The 13,100-nt window shown below is 36.4% G+C and overlaps 1 protein-coding gene across 1 annotated transcript in view; it reads right to left on the bottom strand.

Annotated features, from left to right (window-relative positions):
* LOC113045038 (septin-9-like) overlaps nt 1-13,100 on the bottom strand; it is a 77,697-nt gene that overhangs the window by 62,042 nt on the left and 2,555 nt on the right. Inside the window, exon 2 of the mRNA XM_026205158.1 lies at nt 2,427-2,504. Within this exon, the coding sequence (XP_026060943.1) occupies nt 2,427-2,504 (78 nt within the window). The remainder of the gene's footprint in view (nt 1-2,426; nt 2,505-13,100) is intronic.

The raw sequence follows: 13,100 nt of genomic DNA, 5'->3' as shown, positions 1-13,100 counted from the left end.
TAGCAAAAGGCTTCGCTAGCAGCATAAAACACTCTGTTACACTCAGAAGAGCTAAATACCAAACCTGATTACTATGCATGATTAGAAAATAATTGAAAGTAATAGCTAAAAAATAATCAGGGATGTTAAGAATCCTTAGAAGAATGAAAAGGGATCATTTATTGGCAGAAAATTATCACTACATTTACAGACATTTCTTCCAACTCTGGATGTCAGATCCATAATTTAAAACACAGGTAAAACACCTGTACAAAATCAATTCTGAAAAACCCTTAACATTATCACAAATCCTCTATGGTATAATATAATGACAATCATTATTATAAAATAAAATACTTTTTTAAAATACAGCACCAAGGACTTCTGGCATCTTGTACAAACACATTAGCTGAATATCTCGTTTGAAGCAGTCATTGGATTTTGTGTCGTCTGACAGACGCCAGGACATATTTTCTAAATCAGCAACATGTCATGTGTGTTTATGGCATAACATAAAGACAGAACATATTGACATTTGCTACAGCAGTCACCAAGAATCAATACAAACGATACATGAACATACCAAAAACACGCAAGCACATGCATGTAGGTAGGCTAAATGGAACCACGCAGACTCACACACGCACAGTTTGAGGAAATCGGTTTCATCTTTTATGTAAGAGTAAAACTGGGTTAAAGTGGAGGACTGCCTGGACAGCACACAAACAAACATTTGCTTTAATTAGCATTGTTTCCCCTGTGTGCGTCATTTGTGAACATGTGCTTAGATACATGTTTTGTTTGTGAAGTTGTCAAGCAGATCTCTGGATCTTCAACAGCCCCCATATGCAGATGTGCTGACAGTGCAAAAGCAGACTTTGCTTGCTTCTGCGAGAGGATGCTTCAGTGGTGAGATATTACAGCGCGACTGCAATGCAACCACATAAGTGCAAAAGCACACTTCCACAAATGTAAACATCACATGCTTTGTCCACTGCAAGAGAACGCTTCCAAAAAGAACACCAACAGAGGCACAACAACTCAGCTGCTCTTTGTGATTTTTCTCTAGATGCATTTGACCTTACACAGAAAACAACTCAAATCTACAGCTTCTGTAACCACTGTCCCCCAAGACGCAGACATGCACACACACACATTTAAAAACATTTGACAAAAACACACACATTTGTGTCCATTTATCATGAACCAGTGTGACATGTTCTCTGCTGGTTACATATGTACATATTTCACTGGACATCAAATGGCAATCCAACACCATACCAAAATCGTATATCACACTGTTGTATGAAAACAACAAAAATGTTGTTAATATGATTTTTGTTGATTTTACATTGAACCGTCATACACGATGCCAGAGCTTTTCAGGAGTAACTTACTTATCAATCTTTAAGATAAAATATGTACAAAGATTAATTAAGATATAGATCTGTTTTGTCTGAATGTTTTTGTGTGTCCACCACTAAACTAAAATTTAAAATATTTATTTATTTATTTAAACCACACAGGGTTAAACAGGATTATGAATGTGAAACTAAAAGCATTTATTAACTGTACATATATTTTCATGCACTCTATAAACAGCTGTGTTAAGAAGCAATGTCAATCATAATTCAGAGCATAATGTCTGATGCAACAAAGGCATTTATGAAAACATACAGTACATGTGCCCTAATAGTAATAAAACTAAATACAAACTATTATTATTATAATTTGTATTTGTATTATTATTGGTTGTGTTGTTGTTGTTATTGATTATAATAATAGTTTTAGTAGTATGAATGTTAATAATACTTTAAATATTTACTATTATAAATGACTAGTTTATAACATGAACAGCATGTCTTTTACAATTATTTTTAATTTTTTTTACATTAAACAAATTTTAATCTGTCAATAATTCAGAAAGCTAACTGTGTACAGCATAAACCATGGTTTTCCTTGCTGTATATCTAGTCTGGATCTTTTTTTTTTTTTTTTGGATGGGATTGCCCCATGGTTTCTTGTCACATAACTTGTCAAGGATGGCATCTACACAGTTCCTGTGGCTCAGTGGTAGAGCAGCACCAAAGGTTGTGGGTTCGATTCCCAGGGAACACATGCTACATTAGGTAAAAAAAATAACATAAATAAATGTAATTCTACCTAATTTGGTTGCTTCTAACAAAATACTGTACAGTTAGATTGGACACACAGCTTTTGACATCATCAACAACAACAATAACAACAGAGGTTCCTCCTTCTTTTAAATGTATTAATTTTGCATGCTTATATGTTTCGATGCATTTCATTATTTGCATTTAACATTGTCGTTCCCTTCTGTCCAATACCATATCAAGCAAAACCTGCAAATCATTTTTGGAGAACCCCTGATCTGTGTATCGCAGCAATGAACAACAGCAAATCTGCGTGTGAATGTGAAGACTTACCAGAACCAGTACCAGTGGGACTTGTTGCCTCTCCTCTCTCTGGCCTCCTCAGCCTGCCACTAGTGGACCTTGCAATGCCTGTCAACACAGAAGACATAATAGAAACACTTTTAAGAATGATCTGATTATAGGAGGAAGGATATATAGAGCAAGATGTCCAGAAGAAACAGAGCAGAGGAAAATAGATGTGTTGGGAACAGACATCAGTGCAGTGAAGCTCCCCTTATGAAACAAAAACATACGTGAATATATTGGAAGATTTAATGTGATATATGAAATAATATATTGATATAGGTCTCTAGTTTTTATATTTTTCAATATATATGCATGAAGCATGTATAGCCATATATTGATAAATATAAAATAAATATTTAGCAATAAGACAGAAACAAAACAGTAGCCTACTGCATAGCTTTATTGAAACACACTTTTTATTAACACATGGCTTTATATTCAGAATTAAATCTGCCTACAAAAGTCCGCAATTCTATACGGATTCAAGCAAATTAATGTGTACCCTTCATCATTCAGCAGATACTTTTATCTAAAGCGACTTAAATGAGGACAAAGGCAATCAAACCAACAAAAGAGCAATAATATGTAAGTGTTGTGAAGTCAAGGTTAGCCTAACACAGTACATGTAGCAAGGTTATTTATATATTCTGTATATATATATAGTACAAATCTATTTTCACATACATTAATAGATATTAACAATATTATATTTACAACATATTAATATACAACACACACATTTATAGTCATACATTATAAGATATAAACCTACATATATGGATATCTATTACAAAATATATTTGTCAGATTTGGTTACATATATATTTAACATACATGTTCCCATATAAATGTTAATATACACACATGGACAGAATTGTTGGTACCCTGGGTAAATATGATCAAAGAAGGCTGTGGAAAGAAATCAGCATTGTTAATACTTTTGATGTATTATTTTTGGGAAGTCGTGGCCTAATGGTTAGAGAGTTGGACTCCCAATCGAAAGGTTGTGAGTTTGAGTCTCGTGCCGGCAGGAATTGTGTGTGGGGGTAGTGCATGTACAGTTCTCTCTCCACCCTCAATACCACGACTTAGGTGCCCTTGAGCAAGGCATCGAACCCCCAAACTGCTCCCCGGGCGCCGCAGCATAAATGGCTGCCCACTGCTCCGGGTGTGTGCTCACAGTGTGTGTGTGTTCACTGCTCTGTGTGTGTGTGCACTGTGGATGGGTTAAATGCAGAGCACAAATTCTGAGTATGGGTCACCATACTTGGCTGAATGTCACTTCACTTTCACTTTCAAAAATCACCAAAATCTTACCTTTCATTGAAGAAGAATAATTCAATATGGGAGGAAATATCATTATGAAACAAATATTTTTCTCTAATACACATTGGACACAATTAATGGTACCCTTTTATTAAAAACTTTTTACCCTTTTATTAAAAACCAAAAAGGTTTAGGAGTTTTCTCCTATAATGCCTGATGAGGTTACAGAGCAACTGACAATAGATCAGAGACCATTCCTTCATCCAGATTCACTCCAGAACCTTTATATTCCCAGATCCATGTTGGTGCTTCTTCTCTTCATTTCACTCCTCTCATTTTCTACAGGGTTCAGGTCAGAGGACTGAATGGCCATAGCAGAAGCTTGGTTTTGTGCCCAGTGACCCATTTTTGTGTTGTTTTTAAGTTTTGTGTTTGGATTATTGTTTGCTTGGAAGATCTGTTAGATTTCATTTGAAGTCCCAGTCGTGTCTGACAACAGAATATGTTGGAGTTTGTTTTTTGGTGAAAGCATTTTCTTTTCTTTTCTTGAATTGTTTTTTTTTTTCTTTGAAGCCCTCCCAAACATTTGATGATGTAGGTGCATTTCTAAAAGGTTTTGTGACCCTGAAACTCAACCCTTTTCTGCAGTTCTCCAGCTGTGATCCTTCTTTAGCCACTCAAACTCTCCTCCTCACCGTGCATTAGGACGATATAGACACACGTCCTCTTCCAGGCAGATTCATAACATTTTATGTTGTTCAGAACTTCTTAATTATTTTTCCTGATGGTGGAAATGGGAATTTTAATGGCTCTAACTCTTTTTATAAAGCACATTTTTTAATTTGTGAAGCTCAATTTGCACATCAGAAATATACTATTTGGTTTTTCTCTATGTGATGGGTGATTAATTTGGAATTTGGCCTTTGTTTTGTTTTCCCACCTATTTATATTTCTGTGAAACAGGAAGCTATGGCTGGATAAAGTCATGTTCATAATCACGCTGGTGTACTCAAAATTGTGAATATGAAGGGGAATATATTTCAGATATATTTTACTCATAAGAACTTCTCGGGGTACCAGTAATGGCAGCGCTGTTTGAATGCAATGTGTGTGTGAATTAGAAAAAATAATCTGCAGTGTATTTAAGTCCATTTCATTATTTTAATCATCATACAGTAACCAGCAACGACCACCCCTTCCTCTTCTGATCGAAGACATGTGCTGCAGTATACTAAACGCTCTCTCGCTGTCGGTGCTTACAATGATTTTTGCATCTTTCTCAACAGTTATAAATGCCTCCACACTGCCGTCGTGTTTGCTGCATTAGTGCTGCAGTAGTGTTTGATCGCGTCACATCATTGTTCGGTATAATTAGTTTGTTCTTTTTGCTTGTTCTCTCACCATTATATCATTGATATTGCGATATGACACTTTTTTTATAATGTAAAAATGTATACTGACATTATCTTGGACTGTACGGCACACACCTAATATAGTAGCTACATGTGAAAATAAATTACACACACACAAAATTCACACACAGGGAAAGTAGTGGCCTAATGGTTAGAGAGTCAGACTCGTCACCCAAAGGTTGTGGGTTTGAGCTGAGCTTGAGCATTGGCTGTGTCCACGGTGGACAATGGAGATTTTGCCAAGTAGCCTATATATTTCTGGATCAACATCCCTGTTGAAAAACATTATATTCAACCAATCAGGATTGAGATTGAGTTTTAGGCTTACAATCAGGTTTAGGTGCTTCTACACTCTTGTTAATCAATCAATTGTTAAAATCATTTCCAACTAATTTTAGGAATAAATTATGGGTAGGGTTAGGTTTAGGGATAGGGACTGGGATAAATCTATATTTTTGGACATTAATCCAGGATCATCAAAAAATGTTGATCCAGAAACATGTCTTACTTCACGGTGTGTGTGTGTGTGTGTGTGTGTGTGCACTTTGGATGGGATAAATGCAGAGCACTAATTTCCGAGTATAGATCATCATACTTGGCCACGTCACGTCACTTTCACGGACACAATAAATTTGCTCATATTTGGATACATATATTTTGCATTCATATATATATATGAAAATATTTTAAAATAAATATTTACCTTTAATTGTGTTCATATATTGCTAACATATATTCCCATAAATATGTGAGTATATGAGCACCATATATGTTTACATATATTCCCCAATATATGTAAAGCAATAATTCCTGATGTATTATTCAGTATATTGTCATTACCATAATGTATTATTATATATTATTACCAATATACTGAAAATTCTTTAATATATTGAGCGTTCATTTATAATAAAATATATTTTCATTCTGTAAGGGTTGCCCCAGTCATTTATGTGCCACATGTGTTTGTAAAATCAAGTCAGATGGGTCACAAACACAGAGACGGAGCTGACGCTGAACACTGACGCTCTGAAATCTGTGCTTCCATTAAAGGTCCCGTTCTTCGTTATTCCATGTTTTAAACTTTAGTTAGTGTGTAATGTTGTTGTTAGAGTATAAATAATATCTGTAAAATTCTAAAGCTCAAAGTTCAATGCCAAGCGAGATATTTGATTTAACAGAATTCACAAAAAGGGGGCATGGTCTTGTTGCGCTCCGACGGAGAAGAAGGAAGATCTGCATTTGTGTTTGAAACGCTATTATTTTAATCTCGGAGTCCAATCATCTTTGTTTGGGCTTCCCAGGGACTCTGTACTTGGAGATTAATGGTTACAATTTATGTTTAACTCAGTTCCCGAAAATTATAATCCAGATGTAAAACTATGTGCAGCACATTTTGCTGAGGACAGCTTCCTCAATCTCAATCAGTTTAATGGCGGATTCGCACAAAGATTATTCCTGAAAGATGGAGCAGTTCCCTCTTTGTCTGGAAAAGGCATTGTTTATGGACCACAAAAGGTAAGTGTATTTTATTATTTAAGTTGGTACGTTTAACAGTTTCTGTACCTTATTACACAAAGGGCAACGCTGTTTAGCTTTGTTAACTAGATGGTAGGGCTGTGCAAAAAAACTAATGTGATTTTCATGCGCATCTCGTCAGTAAAAACGCTCCTGTGATTATAAGTGCATCTCCAGCACGTGCGTTCAGATCAGGGTTGCCAGGTTTTCAAAACAAATCCTGCCCACTTACTTCTCAAAACTAGCCCAATCACATTTCCAGGTGGGAAGCACACATTCAGCTGGTGTCGAATCACAACACAGGAACCGCTGGGCCAATCAGAACTCGTCACGTATTTCTGAAGGAGGGACTTTATAGAACAAGGAAGTCATCAGCCCGTTTTTATGACAGTGAAAACAGTGGTATACAGATGGTGAATTGTGTGAAAAATACTGTGTTTTTTACACACGAAACATGAACACATTTTATATTGCACACTGTAAACACAATCAAAGCTTCAAAACACATGAAAAACGCGACCTTTAAAATCTTTAAGATCCCCAGGAGGGTGTTTAAGTATCAGACAATGTACAAGAAAAGAGATTCGGTTTGGAGTTTTGCAAGGTGACAGACCGAAATACAGAGATGACTCTAAAGGTCAAACTATAAAGGCCAAACTAAAGTCCCCTGTTTGCACAGGTTTGAACAGCAATGTAGGTCATGGTGCATGTGGTGCTATGCTAAATGTGATCATTTAAAGAATAAAGATCAACAAACTGCATTCCAAGTCGGCTCAACTCACAAATTTGTATTTATTTTTTTACTTTATTTTCATATTTCAAGAACATTTGATCTATTAATTCTCAAAACTGTAATGCATAAAGCTTTTTCTCATCACTGTAATTGTATTTTTGGTACCACTCTTAACTGATTTTATTCAGAAGGTTTTTTTTTTTGTTCTTTGTTTTTTGATTTACAGATAGAAATAAGATGTCAAGCCTACTCATTCTGATACTGAAACAAAAATAAAACATGGTACTGCAATGAACCATTATTCTTAAAACAGACATACAAAAACAATAAATAAGCAAATTAAAATGTTCAGGACGTTTTCAGTTCTTTTTTAAGCAGGCGATACTGCTATCTTTGTCTGTGTGAATGCACATTCTCACAGGTCAGAGATTTGGCTGATGCCATGAAGCTAAGAAAAACCCCACACATATTAAATGTGTGAATTTCCTGTGTGCCGCTAACAAAGGAAACAATGAACCAACTCTGCGCTAGTCCCCTACAAGCAACAATTACTGCGATTTACAAGTGACAAAGCATTAATTTGTTTCCATTCAGATGTGCATGCTTATTCACCATACTCTTTCCCTGATACAATGTGGTGAGATGCTGAGTCAGTTCACTGTTCCTGCAGAGGAATCCCTGAATGTCTGGGCACCAGTAAAACATCAACAGGCATGTCTGTTAAAGACTAATGCAGCCAGACACTTGATAGGGGCATGTGTCACCAGTATAATAAAATTATTCATACAAACGTAGAGATGAATCTAACAGATAAAAATAAGACTGATTCAGAGGAATGGTGCCCTTGTACTTTTTAAAGAACAATTTGCCAGTTCAGACTAAATCAATCAAGCCCAGAGCATTATTAAATGCTTAGGTTTACCACAGCGAAGGCCAACAGCTGCTCTTTGAGTTAATTTTGCATTATAAACTCAGGCTGTTACTATGGTACTATGATGATTTAGTTCGTTATCTGTTGTTTTCTTATATTCATGAACCAAAATATCATTATAACTGTGTTAAAAAAAAAAAGCTCATGTTACTCCTCTCCTCATTAGGTTACACTGGCTACCAGTAGCCGCTCGCATCAAATTCAAGGTACTGATGCTTGCCTACAAGACGACCACTGGCACGGCACCAACTTACCTAAACTCACTGATTAAATCCTATGTGCCCTCTAGAAGTTTGCGCTCTGCAAGTGAACAACGCCTTGTGGTGCCATCCCAAAGAAATTCAAAATCACTCTCACAGACCTTTTCCTGGACTGTGCCCAGCTGGTGGAATCACCTCCCAATCTCAATTCGTACAGCGGAGTCTTTACTCATTTTCAAGAAACATCTAAAGACTCATCTTTTTCACCTGCACTTAACCTACTAACACCAGCACTTTTCTTTTTCTTGTCTTTTTCATTTAATAATAATGATAATAATAAAAAAAATACCTGGCTATGCGTTCTGTACTAGATTAACTGAGACTTGTCATGGCACTTGTATACTGTTGTTGTTCTCTTGTTGACCTGACTGCTTCTATTGTTCTCATTTGTAAGTCGCTTTGGATAAAAGCGTCTGCTAAATGATTAAATGTAAATGTAAATGTAAATGTGTTTCCCATCTAGCCCTGAGAGACCCAATTCAGCAAGTCTAAGGATAAAAGCATAATGGTGTTGACATGCACAGTCCGAATTACAAGAAATATTCACACAATGATGGTAAAAGGCTGAGTGATAGAAAAAATGTATCATGTAACGCTGCATATATTAAATTAAAAAGTGCCTTCAGGGTGAGTTCATACAAGACTGTGACTGACAAGTTGAATGAAGTGTCCTCTTTTTTTATTGACACACCACAGAGATAAGAAAGGGTGAGATCATTTGAGTTGTTTGCGGTGTAAATATGAGGGATCCCTGCACATTGGACATGACAGAACAGGACAGCATTGCTAAATACCTACTCTCAAATGTATAGTAGGGAGAATGTATATTTGATCCCCTGCTGATTTTGTAAGATTGGCCACTTACAAAGAAATTAAGGGTCTGTAATTTTTATGGTAGGTTTATTTTAACAGATAGAGACTCAGAGAGAGTAATCCAGGAAAAAAAAGGAGGGGAAAAAAACATTATATAAATGTTAGAAAATGCATTTCAGTGAGTGAAATGAGTATTTGATCCCCTACCAACCATCAAGAGTTCTTGCTCACACAGATTAGTTATGTCCCTAAGTGGAACACAGATTAGTCCTGTCACTTTGAGAAGTTACTCCTAATGTCAGCTCGTTAGGTGTATAAGACATCTGTCCTGTCCACACAATCTATATCTTCCATTCCAACCTCTCCCACTACCATGGGAAAGACCAAAGAGCTGTCAAAGGATGTCAGAGACAAGATTGTAGATCTGCACAAGGCTTGAATGTGCTACAAGACCAAGAAGCTTGGTGAGAAAGAGACAAGTGTTGGTGTGATTATTCAGAAATGGAAGAAATACAAAACAACCATTAGTTGGCCTTGGTCTGGAGCTCTGTGCAAGATCTTGCCTCATGGGGTAATGATAATCATAAGAAAGGTAAGAAATCAGCCCCGAACTACATGGGAGAAGCTTGTTAATATCTTTAGGCAGTGGGGACCACAGTAAGCAAAAAAAAAAAAAAACATCGGTATAACACCATTACACCGCAATTGGCTGAAATCCTGCAACGCGTGCAAGCTCCCTGATCAAAGAAGGTACATGTACCGGCCCGGTTAAAGTTTGCCAAAGAACATCTAAATGATTCAGAGAAGGCTTGGGAGAAAGTGCTGTGGTCAGATGAGACCAAAATTGAGCTCTTTGGCATCAACTCGACTTGCCATGTTTGGAAGGAGGAAAATGCTGACTATGACCCCAAAAACACCATCCCTACAGTCAATGACAGAGGTGGAAACATTTTGCTTTGGGGCTGTTTTTCTGCTAAGGGTACAGGACGACTTCACTGTGTTGGAGGGGCAAATGGACTGTAAAATCTTGAACAAGAACCTCCTTCCCTCATACAGAACACTGAAGATGGGTCATGGATGGGTCTTCCAGCATAACAATGACCCAAAACATACCACCAAGGCAATAAATGAGTGGCTCAAGAAGAAGCACGTTAAGGTCTGGCCTAGCTAGTCTCCAGACCTCAGTCCTATAGAAAATCTGTGGAGGGTGCTGAAACTTTGAGTTGCCAAATGACAGCCAAGAAACCTTAAGGATTTAGAGAGAATCTGTAAAGAGGAGTGGATCAAAATCCCTCCTAAGGTGTGTGCAAACCTGGTGACCAACTACAAGAACAACAAAAACAACAAAGTTTCTGCACCAAGTACCAAGTCATGTTTTGCTCGGGGTTCAAATTCTTATTTCACTCACTGAAGTGCAAATCAATTTCTAACCTTTACAAGATGTGTTTGTTCTGGATTTTTTTTGGTTGGTATTCTATTTTGTATCTATATATAATAATAAACCTACCATAAAAAAGTACAGATGATTCATTTCTTTGTAAGGGGGCAAACTTACAAAATCAGCAGGGGATCAAACAAACATTAACCCCGCTGTACAGTAGGTTGCATCACATGCACTTTGGCCTATCACTTTTTTATTTTTTTATTATTTTATAATAAATGTTTAAATTTTTTCATTTTATAATAATTATTGTTAGTTTCAAATCAATTTTCTTTATCATAAAAATAGTTGTATTGTATGTGTCCTTCAGTTGCCCTCAATGTGAAAAGATGGATCTCGAAATCATACAGTCATTGTTGGAAAGGGATCAAATACACAAAAGATGCTGGAAAACCAAATAATTTGTGGGACCCCGAAGGATTTTTCTGAAGAACAATGGGCAGTTTCACTGTTCAGGACAAACAGTTAACTCATGAAAAACTATTACACACACACAAAAAAGATTATTTTCTTCTTTGGATTATAATATGCAAATGTATTTTATGTCAAAAATCTTATTCTGTGGTCTGTTCTTCGTACGTTGCTAACTCAGTTAGCAGGATTTGACCGCTCAGTTAGCATGATCTTGAATTATTTGGTTCTTCAAAGCTTATCCTGGACTTGCTGTCATAACAGGTTTGTAAGCTTAAACCTGCTCAGGAGCAGGCTTATTTCATGTAAACAAGATTAGATTGTATAATTTTAAGTGGAATTAATATTTAAAATCTGTCCCAGCCACTGCTACTCTATTACAAGAGTGCCTTAATAATCCGAAAAAAAAAAAAAAAAAAAATTAATGAAAATAATAAATGAAAATAATATTATAATGGTATGTAATCTATAATACTATAGACACAGCCAGTTGTACTCATTGAAATATATATTCGTGATAAAATTATAACTTTATAATTGTATTTAAGTCTTCCACACATGCTGTACAGTCGTGCATTAATTTGATTGGTGGCAGCTATTATGGGAGTGGCTTAATGGAGAGAAGGAGATGCAGATAACTTGATCTTCTAACAAATTAAACAAATACATGAATTGCTAATTACAACACTGAAATAAGTAAAGCCTGTACAAGTACTATAAATCGTAAATATAAATAATTGCATGTTAAAAATGAATGTAATGTTGTGAATGTAATGAAATCATTTTTTTTTTCTTTTTCAGGTGTCTTTTTTAATTATATGATGTAGTTAAGTTGCTGTCCTGCCACCATCCAATCATCGTTTGCCTCCTCAAGCACCGAGGAAGAAAAGAAGAAAAATCTCAAATAAAGTCATGCCTTGTGTTTCTTCAATAGCCTATAGGTCTCTAATTGAAACTGATACATCAAGATTCTCACAGGAAAAACTGTGAGAAGCTTAGCACAGAGTAAACAGTATCTTTGTCAGAGAGACACTTCAGTTATCTTAGTTAATCTGAGCTTTAAAGCTTAAATGTGTCAGTTTATCTCTGGTAAAATGTTTACATATAAAAAATCTAGGTTGATTCCTCTGAAAAATGTAAACACTCTAAATCTGTGGCGATATCAAAACATCCCGAACAGCCTGACACTGCAAGACCTCCTCAACCAATGATGTGAGTTTGGGGCGGGGCTATGTGTTTGACTGACCAATGAGAGACAGGGGAGTGTTTGGGAACTTTGCTTGAATACAGTCATGATTTTGCAGTTCTACGTGGTGATGCTAACAGAAATGCATAGCTTTGCAAGACGTGATAGTGACGGTAGATAATCTTTAACTCCTCGCCGGATTCTTAGCCACACACACCCTTTGTGAGACAAAGTGCCCTTTATCAATCCATGACATTCCAGTGTCCGCATTCAGTAATCACTAAACTAACAGTCTTGAGTGACTAAGATAAAAACCAAAAGACCAAACCATCTGTCAATTTCAGTGTCAAGTACTGTCAAAGGAGATGTTTTAGCACGTAAAATGTGTGACATGGTACTGAAAATGACTGTGATCAACCCTTCAAGTCGACATGCCTTTGGAGGAAAGAGGAATTTCAAAGATCTCTCGGCATGGGTTAATTTCACAGGAGATTTGTGTTGCCGCTGACTGACCTGTCAGTTCGACTGTGATGACAGGGCAGGACAGAAAAGGGGATGGAGGCAGCGAAGGAAAAAGAACTATACTGCTAAAAAAAAAGTGTCTCTATTGCGCCAGTAATCTCTGTTGGGCAATAATCCAAAATAAAGGTTTAAGAAATAGATTCATTCATCCGCTCGAAATTATTCA

The sequence above is a fragment of the Carassius auratus genome, chromosome 3, assembly GCF_003368295.1.
Source record: "Carassius auratus strain Wakin chromosome 3, ASM336829v1, whole genome shotgun sequence".
In the NCBI taxonomy this organism is placed as follows: Eukaryota; Metazoa; Chordata; class Actinopteri; order Cypriniformes; family Cyprinidae; genus Carassius; species Carassius auratus.
The sequence above is the reverse complement of the archived record's forward strand: the minus strand, read 5'-3'. Positions and strand labels throughout refer to the sequence as shown.